This window comes from Lampetra fluviatilis, chromosome 49 (genome assembly GCF_964198595.1).
Source record: "Lampetra fluviatilis chromosome 49, kcLamFluv1.1, whole genome shotgun sequence".
NCBI classification, from domain to species: Eukaryota; Metazoa; Chordata; class Hyperoartia; order Petromyzontiformes; family Petromyzontidae; genus Lampetra; species Lampetra fluviatilis.
In genome coordinates, this window is record NC_136323.1 from 678,629 (window position 1) to 702,756 (window position 24,128).

A 24,128-nucleotide genomic window follows, 5' to 3' on the forward strand; every position below is an offset into this window, starting at 1 on the left:
GATTATTTTCTTCCGGCTCCTCTTGCCCTACACATGCGTCTATATAATTTGGGTCGCTGTGAATCCCACAGTAAGCCGCCACGTCGCCGAGCTATTGCTTCGTGGCCCGGGTCGCCTCTGACCGAGAGCTCGACCGCTCGAGTCGAGTATCCCCGCACGCTAAAGGGACCCTCCACGTCGGGACACCCGGCGCGCCGAGGCCCCCATGACGGCGGCGGGCAGTGGCGGGGAGTGTGGAGGGACGGGAGGAGTGAGCGACTGTCGCTGCGAGGTCACGAGGTCACGAGGCGACCGTGGCCCAGCCGGCCGAACCGCCCCCCCACCTCCCCACCATCGCCTTCCTCGCTGTCGTCGGCTCCAATCACGACGATCAAACCACAGAAACGCGGGGGGGGGGGGGGGGCTGCTGCTGGCGGGGGCGGGTGGGGGAGTAGAAATTGCGCCGAACGAGCGCTGGTCTTTAGGCGAGCGGCAGGCGGCACCGCCGCGAGCGGTTACGCGGGCCGCCCAGACGCTGTTGAGATTGCGAGGGGCAATAAAAGTGAAAATTGACTTAGCGTCGAGATTTAGTTTCTCACTCAGATGCTGCCGTCCCGTCCCTGTGCGTCGATCATGCGGGGAGGCGTTATTCATCGAGCCGAGGGCACGCCAGCATCCGTCATCACTTTTGCGAGGTAGTACCCTGAAAACCTGCAAGTAAAGCATTTTATTTTCATCGATTTCATCATCATCATCACAACCGTGAACTATCCACTACTGAAATGAGACCTCTCCATTCCGTTACCATCCCTCGCCGGCTCGGGATGCAACTGTCCGTCTAGGCCAGTATTGGTGATTTAGCCCAAATTTTATCCCAAATGCAACATTGGTGTCGGGTCATGGGACAAAGTATCCATTCGGATGTCTCGCAAAGCAACCCTCTGTGTCAGAGCATCGCCCACGAAAGCGGATATGACAGAGCTACCTCTGAGATCACCTCGTTAAGTGATCTCTGGTCCACACACAGTAGAAGCTCGCACTTGTCCACCCGCTCTCTCATATGAGAGTAATATTGTCCACGTGACAGTCAAACAAATATTTCATTCTCAGAGCTGGAATGTGGCCAAACTGAGTGCAGAACCTAATTTTGTTGTTGTTGTTGTATGTTGTGCAGTCATTGATGACCAGGCTGAGCTCACAAACTCACTACCCCTGAGAACCCAGTTGAAACCACGGCAGCCAAGACCCAGATTTGATCTCAGCAACCTCAGCAGTGGTGCTGGCTCACCGCCCCGACCTCTGGGGGCATGAGGCCACCTCATCGTTTTTTCATCGTTTTTTTTGCGACTGTCGTAGCCAGAGTCACGAGCACGCATCACAACATCCAGGGCATCTAGGTAGCAGTGCTTAGGCTGCTGATACGTGCGTATGTGTTCATGTACGTCCGTTGAAATTCTTTCGCGCCGTACATAGCCAACTGTACTCATCAGAGGTGCGGTGGCCGTGCGGGATGGTTGGTGCGCCGACTTGCAGGAAGGAAGGATGGCTTTTCACTTTGAGTAAAACGTATCTTCGAAGCGCAGCCTTGCATTTTGCACATTGCGTGCGTGAGGAATCTTTTGTCTGCAACGTCAGCACCGATGATTTGCCAGCATTTCAGTTTTTTCCTTTTGTAAATTTGCGTCCACATCATTTTATTCCGCAACGTCGAAAGCGACGACGCTTTTACGGGAAGAAAAAAAAATCCGCCTGACCTTGGAGTTCATGCAAAGCGACTTGTAATCTCTTGCGTGTGCGCAGAGATCCGCGGTATTTTTCTGAGCAATCGGACATTCGCCGTTGCTTGTTGCCACGCGTGCACAGTCGCGCTCACGCACGCACATAGCTGTCGAGAATTCCACGTCGAACTTGATACTTGCAGTTGAAGCGACCAATCGGCCGTTGTTGCACATTAGTCAAACGTGCACGCTTCCACACGGGTAGCCGGGCTAAAGCGTTATCTAATGAGCATTCAGACTATTTCGGTTCATTTGATAAACGCACGCCTATGACCCATGACCTTTGTCAGATGTTGGCAGCTCAGCAGGTTTGAGCCTGGGATAGGTGGCTGTTGTGGATTAACAGGTGCTATAGGCTGCTCCAACATCTATTCGCGCCCCCCTTCGCCAACTCCTGCTGACCAGAGTGGTGAAGTATGGTCATGTAGCCCTCACGGCGCGCTCGGCGTAGGGGAGGAGGAGTGCCCTCCTCCGGCAGTGGGTTGACTGCGGGTCGTAGATATTTGTGCAAATTATCTCGGCTAAGGGAGCGACTGGAATTGTCGGCTAAATGAGGGACATTACAATCAAGATGGTTAAAGAGAAAGGTACAGAATCAATCCTCACAATTGCCTCGGAGAGCCATCGTCATCATCGTCGGGCCGTGGGTGAATCCACTGCTGGATGAAGGCTTCCCCAACCCCACCGCCACCTCTCATGATCCTAAAATCCTACAATCCACCCAGCGCCTGCAAACAAAATTATTTCACCGCTCCACCTCCTCGGTGGATGTAACGCGCGTACACGCCCCGTCCCTTCGCTGCCGCTCCGTTTCTATTCTCGACCGTGGTCCGTCGCCCCTCCTGGCCGCGACATGTCCTGCCCAAGCCCGCCGCCCTTTTTAGCCGCTTGAATTATGTCATTAGCCTGCTTGTGCCGTCTAATCCACGTGTTCCCATCTCTAGATATAATTCGAATCTTGCATCTGTCCGCGCTTCTTTGTGCACTTCTCACTTTCTGCTCTGTATACGTTGTTCACGACCACGGTGTTTCTGAACCACGTATTATTATGATTATACCAAGTGCGTACTGATTAAAATGGAGAGTCCATGGGCTCAGAGACTGGAATGATTGACGCGGCGCTTCAAGCAGAGTAACTGATTTCTAATGCGCACAAATGGAGGTGGTTGGGTGGCTCAAGTCAAGTTGATTTTTGTTGAACCAGGTGAGCACTCGAGAAGCCGGGACGAGTCGAGGTCACCAAACTGATAAAAGCAAAACAAGTCAAACAAAGTTCTGCAATGCAGGAAATAGAAATCGCAGCAAGAAAGAAACAAAGCGATGAGAGAATGCCGAGTCGGCAGAGCTGCTGAGTTTTCTGGGTTCACGTCCAAGTTTTAGCCGCCTGGAATTAAACTGTTTCTCAAATCTAGCAAGTTGTGGTCTCAGCCCGGTTAGCAAAGACTGCATCGACAAAAACAATACATTACATTAAACATTTATATGAATTTGGTATATTCCACCTCTGGGAATTGAATATGTAGGGTTTATTTACCATACAATGAACAATCATCGCAGGGCATATAATTGGTGTGTCCTGGGGATGTGCTCCCGAATTTCAGATGAATCCTAAACGTCTGAAAATCACATGAGACCCGAATAGGACATTTTGTATGATCCGGATATTTTTTTTGTGTTTCGGATTCTAAAATGGCAAGTGACATCACTCATATGACGTCACTTCCACTGCGAATCATTCAAGTGACGCCACCCTTTGCGTGCCCCAAGGACACACAAGTGTACATGACAAAGCGAATGATTCGAAAAGATTCTAAACTTTCCGAAAAACTTTTGACACACAAAACTCATCCCTCGTGTGCCCTGGTGTGGATAAGACGTCTCAAGGGATTTGAAACATACATTCTGTGATGTCATCTTCCAGGGCTGTTCACTCCACACGCGGTAGTCCACCGTTCACACGAGTCCTGAATAGAGACATCTTCTGCTCATGACAAACTGCCAATAATTAATTGGGAGGACAGATGTAAAAAATAAATAACCTTCATTGAAATACGGCCTTAAACAAACGCTGCGTTAAGTTGTCCAGCCGCATTTTAACGTCCCGTTTTTGTATTGACGTATTGATCGACGTCCCGTTTTTGCAGCCCGCCAAGGGTTATGATTCTCACGCACAGAATTGTCGGCATCGGTCAAGGCGACGGCGAGTCGGCACCGCCGAGACCGAGGGCGTTTGAGACCACGGTTCAGCTGGCCATGAACAAAGTGTGCTCTCAAGTGGAGCGACGTTCCGTGGCTCAATAAGCGATGGGCTGCACTGCGGCGGGGACGTAATGGCGTCGAGCCGCGGTCCACCCTAAACCGCATCCACTGGACAAACCACGGCAGCAGTGGATGCGGACAGCTGATGATGCACAAATTGAAAATTTAAAACTCTCGAGTAGTGTGCGATTGCGGTCATCCAGAACAGACCGTAACGATGCGACACACCGATCCACAAATATGAAGGAGACATCACGGCGATGCACTCTGCTGTTCCTGATGCTGTTAGCCGGCTTGAGCCACCTAAACGTGAAATTGTAGTCGGTGCCTTGTGTCTACATCGGCCGTGCGGAAGAAGAAGAAGCCCGGCAAGGGCTCGGGAGGCTCCAGGTTGTTTTTCCACTGCAGAAGCCGAGCCGTGGTGCTGATGTCAAACGCGGATATTACTTGAGACCGTTGAGATGCGACGGAGACGTTGTACCCTGGCAGTGTACTGGCTGTCGTTAGGCGCCATGAATGGGTTATTAGCCCTGCTTCCGCCCCGCCCCTCACCGGCCCTGCTTAGCTCCGAGCCATATTCAGATGTCTTGTAGGGGTTCAGGTTTTTGCTCAGAATGGCAAATAGCCAGTGGAAAAACCACGCGTACCATGAGGGCCCTATGCTGGCTCGGCTCAGGTGTGGCCAGTGGAAAAGGGTGTCTTTGTGAGCCAGAAACCCCCTCTTCAACCACGCTCCATCTCCAGCTGATGCTGGCCGCACTTTACTTGCTGCCCTGAGATTCCAGTATTGTATTTTACTTTTTGTATTTTCCACCAAATGCGTCTGCCATTTTGTCGGTGGGAGGCCATAGCGCACGACTCGCAACTAGAAAGGTCGCGGGTTCAACTCTCGGTCGGCAATCAACTCGGTTCACGATTTCTCCGAGTGGCGCATTGTGGGACGTCAACAACGGCGGTGTATTTCTCCCCCGAGATACAAACCTCCCCCGTAGCAACGTGGTGATTTAAAGAACTGGCTTTGAGTTGTGGAAGGGAGCTTAGCTCCTCTGCACACTCAATTGAGTGGGACCCCCACCACTCGTGACTTGGTTTGTGTCCTCGAAGGAGGTTTCGTACAGACCTGCCGGCAGGGATTCCCTGTAGCTGTGCACGCACAGATCGGTGATTGATTTCCTCTGCGCGATGCGACTGCGTGGAAACGCCCTATCATACATCCGTTGTTGTTTGTGTTGCTCTGCGTGTGTCACAGCTGGCCCTGAGCCAATTAAGCAAACAATTTATTATACTCACGGTTGTTGATATTATTATTATCATGCACTGTCACTGGAGACGAGGCTCAGGGCCACGCGAACGTGGCTTGTTTATTTTGAGTGGCAGCCCAAGTTCACTTAGCCATGTTTCAGAATCCGAAAATCGGGAGCCGGTCATTGTTTCCAGTGCCAAGTTCGTCACGTGCAGACGTACAAGCAGCACAGCGGTATCGCTGGGACCTCTTTTGCCAGGATCAAAATGATGAAACAATAAGAATGGTGTATGTGTACCCTTTCTGGCAATAAAACAGGAGGCGTGTTCAGATGTTCAAACACCAAATAGAAACATTTTGCAAGGCATGGAGTCTGCATTAACCACACGCACTTGTAGTGAACATGCAAACAAACATGCTCTGATATAATATACGCACTGTCTTTGAAACGGATTGCCCGACACTAGAGACGGCCTTCTTCGTGGCCCAGTCTCACCAGTGCCAGACCAGAGAACAACACCAAAGGCGACCAGCACGGTGGTCTACGTCACCGCGTGAGTGATGCATTTGAACTAATTCTCCAGTTAAAAGGTAAATGGTGCAGCCCAGCAAGTATTCGCTCAAGCCACTGCTGGCGGAGGGGCCTCCAAATAGAGGGAGCTCGAAGAGGGTATTTGGCCTACTCGTCCACACTAACCAGACGTGTTTGAGGAGTTTGGCAAGCCCACGCTTGACACCCACCACATACGAGCTGGCAATCGCCCATCTGTGGTGAACCCATTTTCACTGCTGGGTGGGCAGAGGTGGCGGATGTGGGGGGTGGGGGGTGGGGGGGTAATCAACTGGCACCGTTTTGTGAACTGCCACCGCACGAGCTGGCATCGGACCGGTGACCTCAGAATTGCGAGTCCAGCGAGCTGCCCATTACACCAGGGCAGCTCATCATTGAGGACAGGTTCAAGCCCCAGGCTCTCGGAGGCGCTGGGCCGCTGGTTTAGTTTGGGCACCACGGTGGTGAGATGTTAACTCGGCATGGCTCGTGGTATACAGGACTCCTGCTGTATATTTTAAGTTTGCGTGTCTCTCTCTCTCTCTCTGTGGTCGCGTGGATTTTTCTCCGGGTCCTCCGGTTTTTCCCTCCATATTTATAAACATACCTTTTAGAGTATTTGGTTGCTATACATTTGCACGTGATAAGCCACTTCGTAGACCTATCATTGGTAGCCAGGCCACTTCAGAAAAAGAGCTATACAGCTCGGTGGGCCTTACCTGGTAAAATAGAAAATAGTTAAGTTTAGTTTTTAGTGTCTCTGACATGGCCGTTATGAACTCCCTGAGTCATCCATCCACCCGAGTGCTTCATTATCTTACACAGTGCTTGAACCTTTCGGCTGAAGATTTATCTTGATTCTATCTCTAATTGTATTTTAAGACCATTTTTGCAAAAGCCCTCGGGGTATCTTCAGTGCATAAGTCCAATGGCCTCTACTGTACGCATGTGGTCTCTCTGGTCTCTGCCCTGGAATCATTATTTGCTTCCATTGCAGAGACCCAAGTTGAATTATGTTCTCGGGGGCTCGGCACTATCACAATTCCTCTTCTGCCCGTGGTTAAGGGACCTCCCCAAGGTCAACTTGGCCTGGAATGAGCTCACCACGTGTTGAGGTTCCACACAGCTCGGGTTGGAATTCCCAGAAGATGCAGCATCGTTCAGGCCCTCATCGGCACGCCGGACCGGTAACAGACCATGAAATACTCGCATTGGGCGAGCGACCTTTTGAACCTGGATTCAAGCTAATTACTCCGATGAGAGTGCACACAGCAGCAACCATTACCGCTCACTGGCAGACGAATGTCCACTTGCAGGCCCGTGCCACACAGTCCGAGCTGCTGCCACTCGGAGTGCCCTTCGATTGCTTGAGATGGAGAGTGATGCAAGGTTCTTTGTAGTGCGGAGGCATTCAAGCAGCTCCATATAAACGTGATCACTTATTATTAAACTGATGGAAGGCAGTACATCAAGATGGTCACCAGAGTTCGCACTGTATGATGTCAGGCTCTGGTCACTGTCGAGGTGCCTGGAACGAGAAACATTTGCACTTGCTAAGCGGTGGTGTAGTGGTTGGGGCGCCGCAACAGGGATGGGTTTCGGGTAAAACAAAAGAAAGTTACTCTGGATTTTTAAGGGCAGATGTTGAAGATTGTTTTGGTCATTTACATTCTGCGCGAATGAAGAATGTCTTCATGCTCACGATAGCGATGTGACCCGATGCCACGTGACGCCACCGTTGGTGGGAAAAGAGCGGCCGTGAGGTCACGTGAGAAATGTCACTTCTGCTCTAATCGGATCGGTCCGAAACAGCTCTAAACCGCAAGCTATTTTTATTTGACCAGATGATGCCCATTGTGCTGTATCGCTCTTTTTCGGAAGCGAACGGGCCACAAATGATTGCTCAACTAAATGGTTTAACACGTGGAAATGTATAGCAGCCAAACACTCTTCAACGCGTGTTTATAAATGTGGAGGAAAAAACCGGAGGACCCGGGGAAAAATCCACACGACCACAGAGAGACACGCAAACTTCAAATATACAGCAGCAGGCGTCACGGTCGAGATCGAACCCACAACCTCCTGCACACCAGGCGAGGGAGTCAGCATCTCATCGCCACCACGGCGCCAGTGCAGCAATGAAGCGAACAGAAATCAAGACAAAAACAACCGGTTGGTTGGCATATGGATAGACTCACCCCCGTCATAGGAATGTGGAATCCCCCCTCCCCCCCCCCACTGGCTCAGAGCTGTAAATTACATGAGCGGGAATTGAGGTTTAAGTGCTGCTCCCCAATGAAATGGCAAACAGAAAGCATCGTCATCACCATCGTCGCCATCGTTGTTACGCACAGACACACACAGGGCAAGCTTTTAAAACCGTGTGCATCAAACGGCTGGCGCCTGATGCAGCGCGTGGCATACAGAAATAGCGGCGTTTGAACGGTGCGAGTGAGATTTGTGACAATTGGCGCGTGTCGAGGCATTTTGAAGGCTGTGCCGGTAACGTATTTGATGATTTGATTATAGATTTGATAATTTGATAATTTGATAATAGATTTGTCCTCCCTTTATGCAGCTGGATAAATGTGACTCGGACTGAGACAATTGTGCGGTGATGCTGTCAGGAAGCAGAAGAAGAAGAATAATAAATCATCTGACGTGGATGTCTGTAGATTGGAAATGATTAATTATTTAGCACATTTCCACAATTTTTTTATAATTAATGTGCTTGGTATTTAAATATAGCATTGATGCATTAATGGAACACACTAATTATGGTAATTTATGCAAATGAATTGAATACGTTATTCTACTGTGTATGAATTCGCGTGTTTCCTTTTTCCCACTTGTGGCAATGCAAAATCTGAATTAGTGTTCCCGTGCACGAGGGTTTAGTTTTGGGCATTTATATATCGGGGGAAAATCACGGATCGGAATTTTGCTGCACAATACAACGTTCCGTGGTCTATAGCGTCGTCGTTTTTCAAGTAAACCGCATCTCACGATCACCGAGGAACCACAGCGGAGGCAGCTGGAAGGCAACAGCCTGGCGCTGAGCGGGCGCTACCAACACTTGCCAAGGCTCTGTGGTTACCTGCCTGTGAAGACGTTTTTCAGCCAATTAATGAGTGTACACATGCGGGAGATAACCGAAGCACCCGGAGAAAACCCACGCGTGCGAGGGGGCAACGCTTAATCCCGTACGGAGGGAACAGATGGAACAGAGGGAGATTAGTCCACACTTTGCTGGAACCGCCTCTCCTGGCGAGCCAGGGTACGGATCCGCCTCCACGCCGTCGGAAAGGGAGTTTCACGACATTTGTGCGGTGATCCACCGACCCCGGCTTCCTCCGCACTGCTGGCTTACAGGCCACGTGCCTAGCCACCACTTCACGGTGTTTGTATCATTTACCTGATGTTTTATATATTCGTTCGTGTGTCTTTGGGCTCAGTAAAAGTGACGTCACTCGATGTTACGTGACGCTGTTTTTTGGTGGGAAAACCGGTGAAGTGACGTCATATCAGTCACGTTGCTTCGATTTTTACGGAATAAATCCGAGACAAGTTTTATTTTTTGGAATCCTCCGATATTCTGTAGCCAGGCCTGATATTTTTGTTTATTAATCTAATTGACAGCACATCCCTTATGAATATTAATGCTATAGAAATGTGGAATTTCCAACGCTGGCTCGCGGGCTGTGAATACTCACTTGGGCAGGAAATCACTTTGACTTTGCTTCAACGATCGTCAATTACGTGAATCTACGTGAATCCCATGAGATGTGTTCTCAATGTATTGGAAATCAGCGGTTGCAGTGGATTGCACACTGCACAAAGAACGCCGGTGATCAGTTCCATCGTAAACTAAACTATTTGTTATTTTGCCAAGTAAGGCCCACTGAGCTACCTGGCCACACATGATAACTCAACAAAGTGGCTTAGCACGTGGACATTTATCGTGGCCAAATACTCTAAGTGCACATTGATTCTAAATGTGGAGGGAAAAACCGGAGTACCCGGAGAAAAATCAAAGTTACCACTGGGAGAATATCAAAACTTCAAAAATACAGCAGGCATCAGGGTTGGGATCGAACCCACGACCTCCTCCATACCGGGCAAGGTAGTTCACATCTCGCCACCGCAGCACCCATGATACTTGGCCATGGCCAACATTGATGGCGAGCAATATTTGAACCAATCCTGGGTACCACCTTCACCAATTCGTGCTGATCAGTGTGGTGAAGTATGGTCAACACTCACCATGGCCGACACCCTCATGCGATGACGTACGTTTATGTCATCGCAACGGAACCGCTTCGGAACGCAATCGAAAGTCGAAGGCCGCGCGGGAGGAGGGTGTCTGGCACAGTTTTGGCACCAGCTGTCACAGAGTGCGGTCGTGTTGCTACAGTTTATTTCGGTGAGTAATAATGTATTTTAAAAACAGCGGCGCTACGCCTCTCTAAATAAAATGAACGCTGAGCCGCACGCGCGTTCCACGATTCGGCGGCGAACGGGACAAGACAAAGATCCCCCTTATAGCCTTAACAGACTGTAGAGGCAAGTGCTGTTAGCGAGCACCTATGAAGGCCGGAACAGTACACAAGGGGGTGGGTGGCCAGCACCACGCCCGACCGCCTTTGTCTCCCCAGTGGCGATGTTTCCACACCGCACCAGGTACTCATTTAAGGCTGAGTCGACCTAGGGGAGGCCCAGGACCGGTTCAGATAATCGCCAACGGGACACCCGCCCTGCCACCTGCAGACGTCTGAGAACGAGCAAAGGGGGTTAAGAAAGGAAATGGCCAAGAATCCCAATCACAGGGTCCCTCCTGAAAGTGCAACGGGATGCACACTGCTACGGTGGTGCTGCTCACTGACCTTACGACCCCGGAGGTCTCGGCAGCTGAAACAACGGCGCAGCTTTCTTAAATACTTCTTAAACAATCCTCCGGATCTCTCCACCCAGTGGAATGAACGGGCGCAACCTCGGTGACGGGAAGGTCGCGTGCGGTGCGGCACGGCACAAGTCGTGGGCACTCCCACCTCCTCAACCATGTCTGGCCATCTTGGAAGAGTAGGCCAAGTACCCGCTAGAGGGGCTCTCTGAAGCGCCTTCTGTTGGGAGGCACTTACGCCAGCGGTCACGCGAGCAGGCAGTTGGCAGGGCTGCACTTTCACCCCTTTCTACGAAGAGGTGCCTTCACCAGAAAAAGCATTACAGAAATCCCAACATGCTCTGCATTTCAAGCTGGCATCTCCATGCCTGCGCATTGCTGCCTGCAAGGGATATTCAGTTATCCACCTGCAGTCCGGAGACTTGGTGCCTTCTGCTTCTTTATATTTCGCAGTAGCAGGCAGCTGTATCTTGCTGACCCACCCATACCGGACATCTTTGAAAAAGAGCTTCCATAGCTCATCGCATTTCTCTGCAGTCTAAATAAAGACTCTGATTCTGTAGGTTTAATTCTGTAAGCCATTTCCACGGCGTTTGGGGTGGTGGCTGAGCGGAATCCGCTCGCTCCACCCGACTGCGTGCGTGGAACTGGGGTGGGCGGCAGCGATGTGCGCCCCGATGGGTTTGCACCTCGCCGCATTCGTAGCTTGGCGGAGTCCTTGATTGTTCAGTTTATGGAGGAAATATCCCCAACCTTCTCCCACGTGCTGTTCGAACAGGTAAGTACGTACGAATGTTGAACTTCTTTCGCACCGTGCTAATCCGGAGGTGCGGTTGAGAGCGGTCCCCGACCCGGTGAGGGCTGCTTCAGTCGATATCTAAATGACATTAAGGGGGTAACATTATTATGATAATTATAAAACAAATCGATAGACCTCTGCGAGAAGCGTCGGTCGGTCGCGCGCGAGCCTCGCTCCCCCCACCGCTGTTCCTGGCACGGGGGTCACGCGGGGGTCACGCGGGGGGTCACGCGGGGGGTCACGCGGAGGTCATGTGAGGGGTCACGCGGGGGGTCACGCGGGGGGTCACGTGGGGGTCACACGGGGGTCACGTGGAGGGTGGACCGCGTCGAGGAAGGCGTTGGGGACGCCAGCTCGCCCGTGGCCACGAGAGTCTGCGACGATCCTCCGCCGCCTGATTCCACACGAACAAACGTCCTCCTCCTCCTTCTCCCAGTCCTCCTCCTCCCTTCCTCCCTCCTGTGCAGCGGCAGCAGCTGCAGCCGCGAGGCGTTTTTGTTTTTAATTTGTATATAAATATATTCTCGGTTTGATATCTGGCCTGCCTCGGGGCCCCCTGCCTGCTGCATCAGTGCTGGCTGCGCAGTCAGACTTGGGCTGCTGCTGCTGCTGCCACCCCCACTCCTCTCTCTCTCTCCTGCGCCCCCAGAGAGCCACGGCCATGTCCGATCAGTCTCATTCTAGAAGGGAATAAGGGAATGGAATCTTTCCTCCATCTTTAATCCACAGCCATTGTATTTTTTTTCATTTCCCCACCGCCACAGATTGACACAGGTCTAAAGTTAAACATCGATGTCCTACATTTGTCACTGTTTACTGGGTCGGATTGGCTCGAACGTACAAGCCTGACCATCTCCGTGCGTGCGTACATGTGTGTGTGTGTGCTTTGAACAAATGTGGCCCTCGGTCCCTTCCCGTGTCCCATTCCAAATGAACGGGCAGCCATCCGTGACAGGTTTAATATTTGTGCCTCTCAAGCCGGCCACTGATGGGAGCTGAGCCTGGCCGCTGCCGGAATGATTGTTATGCCCTCGCGGACACAAACGCAGCGGCATGGAAACGTTCGCGCCTCGTACCAACAGGGGGCCTGGGTTCGACTCGTGGCTCTGGGTACCTTGCTGTGCGGAGTTGGTACGAGTTGGTATGTTCTCCCCCGTGCCCCCCCCCCCAGTGTTCCTCCCGGGTTCTCCGGTTTCCGGTCAAAGGCACGAAAGACATCCAGCGTGACTGGTATTGTCCATAACATCCCAGTTGCTCTAAATATTGTCCGTGAATTGCTCCTCTGGGACAACGCACACAGCGATGTCTTGTCCGACACGGGAAACCCTCCTGGAAGCGTTGAAGCTCAACAAATAATAAATACAGCTGCCACTGTTTCAGCCGTCGGCGACTAAACGGGGGTTTCAAGTTGGGTTGCTACCTGTCCAGGGTTTCTCGGGATCATCCTCTTTTTGAGGTAGCTGCTTCCCTGGGAAATGTAAAAGTCTTCCCAGGACATTCACCTTCTTTCGTTTTTTTGTTTCTTCTGGAAGAAAAAAATAAAGTAACTTTATTGGTACCGAGGCTCCCACGAGGCCGTTCGGGAGGGCGTCTGGCGCAGTTTGGCGCCAGCTATCGTCGAGTGCGACAGTTCCCTGCAGTGAGTAACAATGTTTTTAAAAACAACGGCGCTACACCTCTCTAAATAAACTGGATGCTGACTGGTTCGCACGTTCCGAGATTCCGCGGTGACCGAGACCGCCACCCTGAAACTTGCAGTCGTCTCGGAAGGGGAGAGCGTTACAACTCCTGGATATGTCCTGCTGCATGATTATGGTGGTAGTAGTAACAAGACACCACTCCAGAGAATGCATTTACATGCAATTCTCCTTTCGTTCGGTTATCGCGAGACGTCCTCTCTGTGATTTGTCTTCGTTGTGTTTGTACCTCAGGTGGCAACCCGATTTTCTCATGCAAATGTGATTTGTAACTTTGATCCTTACCCATGTTATCGGTAGTTCAATGTTGATGTGCCGTTGTATTGAGGGACTCCTGCTGTGTGGCGTTATCTTGCTGTGGTCTGGGACTGTTTTGTTGTTTTTGCTGCCTTGCCCAAGCTTGATAAATCGGACTTGTATAAGTATTTATTTACGTTGAATAACTCGCCGAGCTTTTCACTACTTCGCACTCTTATCGTTGCTTGTTGTTGGAGCTCGCTACCCCCTTGCCCCTGTGACAACGAGCTTCAAAGCTCATCGGATTCCCCGCGTTGCAGCTTAAACAAAGATGCTGATGCTAAGTGCAGTGCGCTGCTGGCCTCAGATCGGTCACCAATTACTGCACACGGGACCACTCGGAAACCGGGGGGCCCACACGGGAAATCTGTGCCCCGGGGCTCACACAAAAGAGAACCCCATAATGGGCCGGTAGCCGCTCATGAATAAGGGGGGGAGGTGGGGGTCCTGGGGGGTCCTGGGGGGGCCCTGCGTGGATTCTTCCCCGGGCAGCCAGGAACCTCTGGGCCGTCCCGATTGCAAGCACCATTTGGATTTCAATTAATTTGGCGTAATCCAGCTCAGAGAATGAACACGTGTGGGTTTGATTGCCCTTCAGTGAACGCACTTGAGCGGAGCTTATTAAACGAGTGTGGATGAACAGTGCCATTGATGAGACGTCATCAATAATTGTGTGGCGGCGGTTTCCGTGCGGAAGCTGGTGCTGAGTGGGAGCGTTTTCTCGCGTCCCTCAACTTCGTTCCAGCGGCACAGAGGGAACAATCGGTCGGAGGGAAATAGGAATGATGAAAATACAATTTGTTTTAAACAAGTCTCCAACATTATTTGGTGACGCCGCCGCCGCTGCTGCTGCTGCTGTCTGCCAGTGGTGCACAATCAACAACAACAAACTCAACACATTCGTCAATAACAACACCGTGTGACCTTAAAATGAAACTATAATGGGTGACGTTTCGGGCAGTGGTCCTTCTTCAGAGCACGTGGAGAGGCATTCTCAGTGGCTCTCGGCCTCTCTCGCGTTCCTCTGCCTTCTGAAGAGGAGCCATGACTTGGAAACTCGCCAATTAATTACTTTTTCATTTTAAGGCTACCCATGGGTGTGTTGAGTTTTTTTTGTATTAATTTGAGTAGACATCTTTAATGTGATTCTTTCTATTAACTGATAGATTTAGATCTTATATTTAAATACGTGACATCTCATTGAGGTTCAAATATCTTTCTAAGATTAAGATTTGGTTTGACTGCCATGACATTGGGACAATGTTTAACACCGGAAATGAACCTGTGTATCGATTACATCACAGGATGGTGAGAGATGGCGCCTCCGGCAGGCCCTGATCCAACAGTGGAATGACCATGGAAGCTCATGCTGATGATGATGTGTATTTCTTTCTTGGAATCTTAGTATGAGACATCAGCACACAATGGCCTAACTCTAATAAAATGATGATTCACCGCCGAAAGGAGGGCTTTCGAAATTTTGTCTAGAAATTACCGGTCGGCAATGTAGCTGGGTGGCTCAGAGGTCAGAGGTTAGAGCCGGCACTGCTGAGGCAGCTTCCCACAATGAAACTGGGTGCTCGAGTGGAGTAGGTTGATGGTTTCGATGGCCCCACAACAAGCCGGCCACATTCACTTTGGTGCTGTTATTTATTGGATGTCGTGCTTCCACCGTGGCACATGAGGGTTTTCCCGTGTGCGCCATGCTAACATCTCGCGGTGGCTAGGAGATGTTAACTACCTCGCACATACACAGACACTTCACCATCAATACCTACACACACACAGACACTGCACCATCACCACCTACACACACACACACACAGACACTGCACCATCAACATCTACACACACACACACACACAGACACTGCACCATCACCACCTACACACACACAGACACTGCACCATCACCACCTACACACACACAGACACTGCACCATCACCACCTACACACACACACACACAGACACTGCACCATCAACATCTACACACACACACACAGACACTGCACCATCACCACCTACACACACACAGACACTTCACCATCACCACCTACACACAGACACTGCACCATCAACACCTACACACACACACTGCACCATCACCATCAACACCTACACACAGACACTGCACCATCAATACCTACACACACACACACACACTGCACCATCACCACCTACACACACACACAGACACGTGTTGTGTAATGGCTGCGTGACACTAAAGCCTGCCCTGTGTTCTCTCCTCCGCTGCAGGTGCAACGAATGCTGCTGAATCAGACTGGTGCATAACGGTGAGAGACGTCCATTCATCCCCATCATGAGCTGACGACGTTGACAAACAAGAATAATGATGATGGGTGATCCGTGTGTAGATACCCCATGGGTTTCTCATGACCCCTGCCTCTGTTGAATGTTGTTAGCGGATCGCGCTGGCCACGTTTGACCAAATGCATCAGTAAACGATACAGCAAGAATATTGAGATGGGTGGGAGACATGTAGAATATTATAAGGCGATGTAATACGATGCTGATGATCATTTGAGCAATCCATGATGTTTTTGTGTTGAACTGGGACCCCATATCGTGACAAGCGGGTCCTTGTGAAATAAAATCGTAAAAAATTAAATTCCCCAGCATTGATCGAGGGCAGCCTGACTCTGCTGATGAGACATTGTGTATTGAGACTGCTCCACAGTTTTGCGTGTGTCACTGAATCAACCCTGATGAAGTGACGCATCCCCAGAATGAAGGGCGTGACCCATGGGTTGCCCAGGGAATGTTGTTGTCTTGTTATGTGCAGAGGCGGACATGAGTGGTGATTTATGATCTCCACGAAGACGCAAATTGTTTTTGTTCGTCAAGGAAGCTTCTGCACTGGGGATGTATTGGCCTAAGTAGCTGGAGAAACCTCCACCGTACAATGTTTATAACTAAAGGGTCTGCAAACATTATATATTAGAAACAAGTTTTGCTGGCTGGATTCTACTACAGCAAGGCCATTATCATCATCATCATCATCGACGTCGGCCATGACCGATCCACTGCTGGATGATTGCCTCCCCATGAATTCCACGTCTCCTGGTCCCGTGATACAGCACATGCACCTCTCTTACACGAGATCATTTAATCGCTCCGTGTCCGTCATAGACGTACTCTCGGGGGCGTGCTCCCTCCTTCCCGAGTTCACCACTTCCTCTCTCTGCTGTCCCTCAATGCAATTCCAAGCACGCATCTCTCCATGCCCTCTCTCTGCCTTGTGTTCCACCGTCTCCGTCAATGTCTGTCAATGTCTGTCAATGTCTGTCAATGTCTGTCAATGTCTGGGTGTCGGATCGATGTGTCACGGCCGGTAGGGTCCTGGCGCCTGCCGGGGGGGGGGGGGGGGTTGCTAGGCTGGGCCCTGCACCCCCCCCCCCACCCATGTTCACTCTCCTGCTTAGTGGCGAATCACTGCTATGGTGGCCCCCCCACACAATAGCCGTGGTGGCGAGATGTTAACCACCTCGCCTGGTATACAGGAGGTCGTGGGTTTGACCCCGACCCTGACGATGCCTTTGCGTGCTCTCCCCGTGGTGGTCGCGTGGATATTTCTCAGGGTAATTTGTTCCCCATCCACGTTTAGAATCGACATCACGCGTTTAGGGTATTTGGCTGCGATACATTTCCACGTGATGAGCGACTTCATTGGGCTATCGCTTGTGGCGAGGTCGCTTCTACATAAAGAGCTGTACAGCTCAGTGGGCCTTACCTGGTCAAATAAAACATAGTTTTAGTTTAGCTCTACAGGCCCCCCAATCTGAGAGTAGATGGAGCTGGACCTGAGAGCGGGAATTGTAAGTACGTTGAACTTCTTTTGCACCGTACATAGCCAACCGTGCTAATCGGAGGTGCGGGGGAAGGACAACAACAACAATAATAACAATGATAGCAGCTTTAATTCTAGATTTGAAGCTTTCGTGACTGCAAGGATTCACATTCTTAGGTTTTTTCGGTAAAGTCACGTAGGTAAAAAATTAAAATTAATAAAAGTAAAATAAAATAAAAATCACGACGTTTCGGAGGCAACACAAGCTTCCGTCTTCAGGTGGAACCGTCACAGCACGATTGCTGTATCAAGTGAGATACAGCAATTGTGCTGTGACGGTTCCACCTGAAGATGGAAGCTTGTGTTGCCTCCGAAACGTCGTGATTTTTATTTTATTTTTATTTTACTTTTATTAATTTTAATTTTTTACCTACGTGACTTTACCGAAAAAACCTAAGAATATGATAGCAGCTGATAGCTAAAAAGGCCACGTGGCCTTTAACTCTGACGGCGGCGTAGCACAGCGACGTAGCACGTGGTCTGTCTCCCACTATTAGGGTGGTGTGGGTGCTGGGCTCGTCATCGTCGGTGTGAGCCGGCTTCTAATCACACGGTGACACGTGCACAGGCTCGATGCTGATTCAATATCACTTCTGTAACAAAGCAACCCCGCTTGTAATTGGGGTGACCGGTTGGCTCGGAGGTCAGGGCACTGGTCTGCCGCTGATGAGGTTCTGGGTTTGAATTTGGGTTTCAGACTTTTCTGGCAGAGTGAGGATTTGGACACTTCCCTGGGACAGGGCGCTCTAAATGGCTAAAGTTTGAATTTGATTCGCAGTCTTTCACGACCAATGTTATGACTCGTAATTCGTTTACTTTGGGCTAAACCCCAGCGTCGGTATAGAGCCAATTTTCATCTGTAGCCTCCAACACCGGACGGAGCCAATGAAACAAAGTCACCACGTGGGTGATGTGCCAATCGATTTGGTTTTCAGTAAACTGGAGGAGGAGGAACGTTGAAAAGCAAGCAAAATGTTGACTATTTGTGTTCGACGTTTCGCTGCTGGATACAATCCGCATCATCAGCAGTTAACAGCAGCTCTGCTCCCGCGTTACTGTCTGTATGTACGTTGGACTTCCTTCGCACCGTACTTAGCCAACTCTGCTAATCGGAGATTCTGGGGAAGTACAACAAACTAAACACAAAAAGCAGTTTAAAAAAAAATAGTTTTCAGTCGAGATGATTTAAAAGCGCACAACTCCGGTGGCTTCCTAACATCGGTTGGAAAAGCGTTCCAGACGGCCGCAGATGCGCATTTGATTATTGCGCAATGCGGTGACCACCGCTTTTGTTCGATGGGCAGCCAAAAGCCGTTCCGAGGATGACCACCGTGGGGGGGGGGGGGAGTTGGCGTGATGATGGTTGATGCTCCTTGACGAGAAATTATCTTCCCGATCTCAAGGCCCTTTAACTCTGCTCCGTCAGCCCACGTGCCCGACACGATGCCGAGGGCCCCTCCACGACGAGTTGTTGTTCTTGTACGACTCTCGCGAGAAGCTTGCATCGACAGAATCACGGTCATTAAAATCGTCGATTATTGAAGGGTTTGTCTCTTACTCAATAGCTCCTCATAGGTATCAATGCATGCGCCAACTTAAAAACTGGGTTATCAAAAAGCATTCTAAAAATAGAATTCTCATCAGGCCCCGTGGTGTAAAGTGCAGTCTTAGTAACTTGTGTATCCACTCTCTGACCTCTATGTGCTATGAAGAAAGGTCGCTCAGTATGGCAAAGGCTGGAAGGGGGGATGTTTTCATCCGGCAGTGGACTGATCGTGGCTGGCCATGGAGCGGATCACAGTCGGCAGTGCACACGAGAGACACCGCGTCCGCGTTGGCGCAGACGTGATAGTATCCTGCCCTTGTCACGCTTGCAGGGACATTCTCTTCTGATTAAACATTCCCATCAAATATTCGGATTGTCATCGCCGTGGCCCCCGCAAGCATCATCCTGCTGCGGCGGCCTCTTCCCTCCACGCCATCGCCCGGCTTGTCAGCGCGTAACTTTCACTCCGGCCATTCTCGCAGCGGCGGCTTTAGGCTGTCCGCCGAACAAAGGCGGTCACCGCGCCGCGCACTTTCGAGGTGCGCTCCTGCGGCCTTCTGGAACGCTCTTCTGTCCGGTATTAGGAAGCTACTGGGAGCTATGCACTCTTACATCATCATGGAGGTTGAAAACTAATTTCTTTAAGACTGCGTTTAGTGTTTAGTTTCTTGTCCTTCGCTCGCACCTCCGATTAGCGTGGTTGGCTACGTGCGGCGCAAAGCAAGTTAAACGTACACACGTGTGTGCGTGTGTGTGCGTGTGTGTGCGTGTGTGCGTATGCATGTGTGTGTGCATGTGTGTGTGCGTGTGTGTGTGCATGTGTGTGTGTTAGTGCGTGTGTGTGTGTTAGTGCGTGTGAGTGCATGTGTGTGTGTTAGTGCGTGTGAGTGTGTATGTGCATGTAAGCGTGTGAGTATGTTAGTGCGTGTGCGCGTGTGTATGCATGTGTGCATGCGTGTGTGCATGTGACCTGCCAGCGGGCGTTCGACACTTCACGTGGCCTCAAGGTGCACATGGCCTGGCACAAGCGTTGTGGTGACGTCACCGCCACTTAGTGGCGAACAGAGGTTGCAAACGGGTTTTGATTCCTTACCCGTACCCGGTCGCACCAGGGTCGCAAACGGGTACCCGTACCCGTACCCGGCCGGGTACGGGTAGGGTACGGGTATCGGGTACCTGATTGCGACCTCTGGGATGAAGCCATGTTGCAGGCGCGGGTGGGTTTATTCTAGGAACTTGAATTGTGTGGAGACAAGACGTTGGGAAATGAGTGACAAACAGTTACTCACCAGTGACTCACGGTCTACCTGTACCCGTACCCGGCCGCACCAGAGTCGCAAACGGCTACCCGTACCCGGCCGGGTACGGGTAGCCGGGTATCGGGTAGGGTACGGGTATCGGGTACCCGGTTGCGACCTCTGGTGGCGAATGGCGGTTGTTGTTGTTGTGTGTACATGCGTGCGTGTGTGCGTGTGTGGTTGGCGCTCTGCACTACAAACCTGGCCAACCGAGTTCGATTCCCGCTCACAGCTAACAGCAGTGACGAATATCTGGACCAGTGCTTGAGGCCTCCCTTAGGTCAACTCGGCATGAAATGTGTCCCTGTCTCAGCGTGTAAACGTCAGCACTGGAGCAACAGCGGCAGCCCGGTGCGGTGTGACCCACCCACCCTCTCGCGTGCCGTGCTCGCCAACAGCACTTTGCCCGACAGTCTGTTAGAGGCTACACGGGGGATCTTTGTCCTTGTGCGTGTGCAGCGGTTAATGGAGAGCGGTGCGGATGACAGCAGGAACCGTTGTCATCACGGGCGGAATATTGGCTACGGTCATCCTTCTCTGCATCATCGCTGTTCTGTGCTACTGTCGTCTGCAGGTAAACGGCACGTTGCCTTCACACCATGACACCACGTGGCGGGTGCGGGAAGGGGTGGGGGGGGTTACTAAGAAAGACTTTAAAATAATATTTGTTTACAACTTGACGGGGATTTCCGCCCCGGTGGAGCGTCGCTGCCGGACTAGCGCTCTTGACGAGGCCCCGTCAGAAGCGATCCGCGAACGCGCTACCGTGGTGCCGCGTGCCACAGCTACGCACATGACCGGCCGCACCTCCGATTGGCGCGGGTGGCTACGTACGGTACGAAAGAAGTTCAAGGCACGCACGCGCGTGACGCTCCGCCAACCTGTGCCCCCCCCCCCCCCCGCCGGCAGTACTACTGCTGTAAGCGCGAGGACCTGGACAGCGACGACGGAGAGCAGCCCGACCTGACCGCGCGGCCCGCCTCCCCGGACTCGCGCTGCTCCGAGCCGGCGACCGACGGGAAATGCAACCACCTGCCCGTGGGACGGCCGCCCCCGCCACCGCCCCCCCGCGCCCCCTCCTGCCGCCACCAGCGGCCCCCCCGCGGCGACCGCGACCCGTGGCTCCCGGCGGGCCCCCCGCCGCCGCCGCCGGCCTCCCGGCCCGACCGGCTCGATTGCGAGCGCAGGACTTGCCGTGCGGCGTCGCGGGCGCCCTACGGCAGCCCGTTCTACGTGCACGTGTCGCCCACGGGCGGCGTGCGTAACGGCGGCGAGAGGGTGGCCTGCTCCCCTCCGCCGATGTCTCTTCTGCCGCCGCCGCACGGATTCCCCGCGGCCGCGAAGCGGCCCGGACACTTTGGCGGATTCTCGCACAGCGTGAGCACGGAGGTATGAAGGCCGCCACCCTCGTCGCCGCCGCCGTCCCCCCCCCGCGCCCCGAGCGCTCGCGTCTCCGCGAGCTCCGCGAGCTCCATGAGCTGCTCCGCCGCCCTCCGCCGTGGAGGAGCGCGGCCCGACGGGCCCAACGTCCGTCCCCCTCCGCCCGGCCCGCTCCGGGAGGGTTGGCGGGTCTCGGTCTGCGGCGGCGAACGGAGAGGGGGGCGGAAGCCCGGCGCTGCGGCGGAGACGGCAGGACGACGACGCCCGAGCCGCCTCGTCACTTCGTTTTGCGTCTCCTCGTTTTCAAAATCCCTCCGACCGCTTCGTCAATTTTATCAACGTGAATGTCGCGACATCACAGCCGTCCATGACATTTGGCCACGGGGCCTTTTTAACGTCGAGAGGGGGGGGGGGCTTTTTTGTTTTCACGGCTGGAAATGTCGCTTGGTTATTTACACACAAACACACACAATGGGAGAGTTCGTGGGACTGTGAGACTTTTTGGCGGGGTGAAAAAAAACATTATTATATCTTTATACTCCTTAGGTGTCACAATGCGTATTTGGATACACCGCTTTGTGTGTGTGTGTCGCTGTGTGGATGTCGACGGACGACAAGAGAGGCTTTTACAAAGTGGGGAAGTCGTCACCAGGACTCGAAAACAGAATTCCGTCTGATTTCGCTGATTAAACACGGCCACATGAGTGGAGTGGAACGGGTCGGCATGAAAATAAGATATTTTGTTAATATTTTACGGAGTGTTACTGAATATATATACACACACACATATATATATACAGATACGGGGTTCCTAATCCAGAGGGATAGCCAGTTCGTTCTCCCCGGGCGCGGCAGTCAAAACCACAGTGAGGTTTCTGAAATCCCTGGCGCTCTGTCCACCCAGCGGCAGCAGCAGCAGTGTCAGCGCTGACTCGTGCACCGCAGAGCAGCGCGCCAGGGTCGACCGCCAGGGTCGACCACCAGGGTCGACCGGTCGCGGGGTGAAGCGAGGGGTTGGGGCGACCTCCCAACTCTCCCGAGATGTCCGACTCGCATTGAAGAGTAGGCCAAAATACCCTCTCAAAATAGAGGGGGGGTCATCTCTAGAGCTACCCTCCCAGCGGGAGGCCTCTTGCAGCAGCAGCGGCAGCAGCAGCAGCGGCAGCAGCGGCAGCAGCAGCAGCAGCAGCAGCGGTGTCACGATGCAGCGGCTGCAGCGCTGCACCTTTACCTGCGAGGATCCCGGTGTGGAGCTGTCGCTTCGTTGGGGACGGGCTCATCCCATGTCCGTGTCACCGCCACTAATAGGCGTTCACAGTGTTACACGATGCACGCGCAGTGGTGTCCCCGAGTGTGATTTGTTGATATGGTTGCACGAATTAGGCTATTTTTAAGAAGAAAAAAATAAACTCCAGGACACGAAGACGAGTTTGTATGAATTGTTGCTTTCCGGAGGAGGGGTTTGCGTGAGCGATGTGACAACGGCTTGGCGGCTGGCTGGCTTTGGCGGGGCGATAGATGGTGATCGTGATGATGGATGTTGTCGAGTTTTTAGCGATGCTGAGGATTTGTGTGCGTGCGTGTGTGTGGTACGCGCGTGTGTGTGTGGTGTGTGTGTGTGGTGTGTGTGTGTGGTGTGTGTGTGTGGTGTGTGTGTGGTGCACGCGTGTGTGTGTGGTACGCGTGTGTGTGTGTGGTGGACGTGTGTGTGTGTGTGGTTGCGTGTGTGTGTGTGGTGGACGTGTGTGTGTGTGTGTGGTACGTGTGGTGCACGCGTGTGTGTGTGGTTGCGTGTGTGTGTGTGGTGGACGTGTGTGTGTGTGTGGTACGTGTGGTGCACGCTTGTGTGTGTGGTTGCGTGTGTGTGTGTGGTGCACGTGTGTGTGTGTGTGAAATTTCACCACTAAAATCCAGCTGAGCATCTGGGTCAATAATGCGTGTATATTAGTGGCGGTTGTATTCTTTGTATGACGGGATGATTGTACAGAGTTACGGAATTGGCCTGCGAATTTGGGTGGAGGGAACAGAATAATAAATACATGGAAATGCATCAACATGTTTTTCTTCCCCTCCGTGAATCCCGCTGTGGCATATGCGCGTGTGTGGTGTGTGTGTGGTGCACGTGTGTGTGTGTGATGCACGTGTGTGTGTGTGGTGATGCACGTATCACCACACACACACCCGGGTCGCCAGGTTCATAGCGCGCTGCGCTATGAACCTGGCGACCCGGGTTCGATTCCCGCTCACGGCTAACACCAGTGACGATTATCTAAACCGGTCCTGGGCCTCCCCTAGGTCGACTCAGCCTTAAATGAGAACCTGATGCGGTGTGTAAACATCGCCACTGGGGAGACAAAGGCGGTCGGGCGTGGTGCTGGCCACCCACCCCCTCGTGTACCGTTCTGGCCTTCATAGGTGCTCGCTAACAGCACTTGCCCCTACAGTCTGTTAAGGCTATACGGGGGATCTTTGTCTTTGTTGTTGTGTGGTGATGCACGTATGTGTGTGTGGTGTGTGTGTGTGATGCACGTGT

The 24,128-nt window shown here is 52.2% G+C and overlaps 1 protein-coding gene across 2 annotated transcripts in view; it reads left to right on the top strand.

Annotated features, from left to right (window-relative positions):
- FAM163B (family with sequence similarity 163 member B) overlaps nt 1–23,697 on the top strand; it is a 44,101-nt gene extending 20,404 nt beyond the window's left edge. For both annotated transcript variants that reach the window (XM_078877833.1, XM_078877831.1), the window contains exons 2-4: nt 15,760–15,797; nt 20,675–20,789; nt 21,125–23,697. In XM_078877833.1, the coding sequence (XP_078733959.1) occupies nt 20,697–20,789; nt 21,125–21,610 (579 nt within the window). In that variant the 5' untranslated portion in view covers nt 15,760–15,797; nt 20,675–20,696 and the 3' untranslated portion in view covers nt 21,611–23,697. The remainder of the gene's footprint in view (nt 1–15,759; nt 15,798–20,674; nt 20,790–21,124) is intronic.
- Nucleotides 23,698–24,128: the final 431 nt, after the last annotated feature.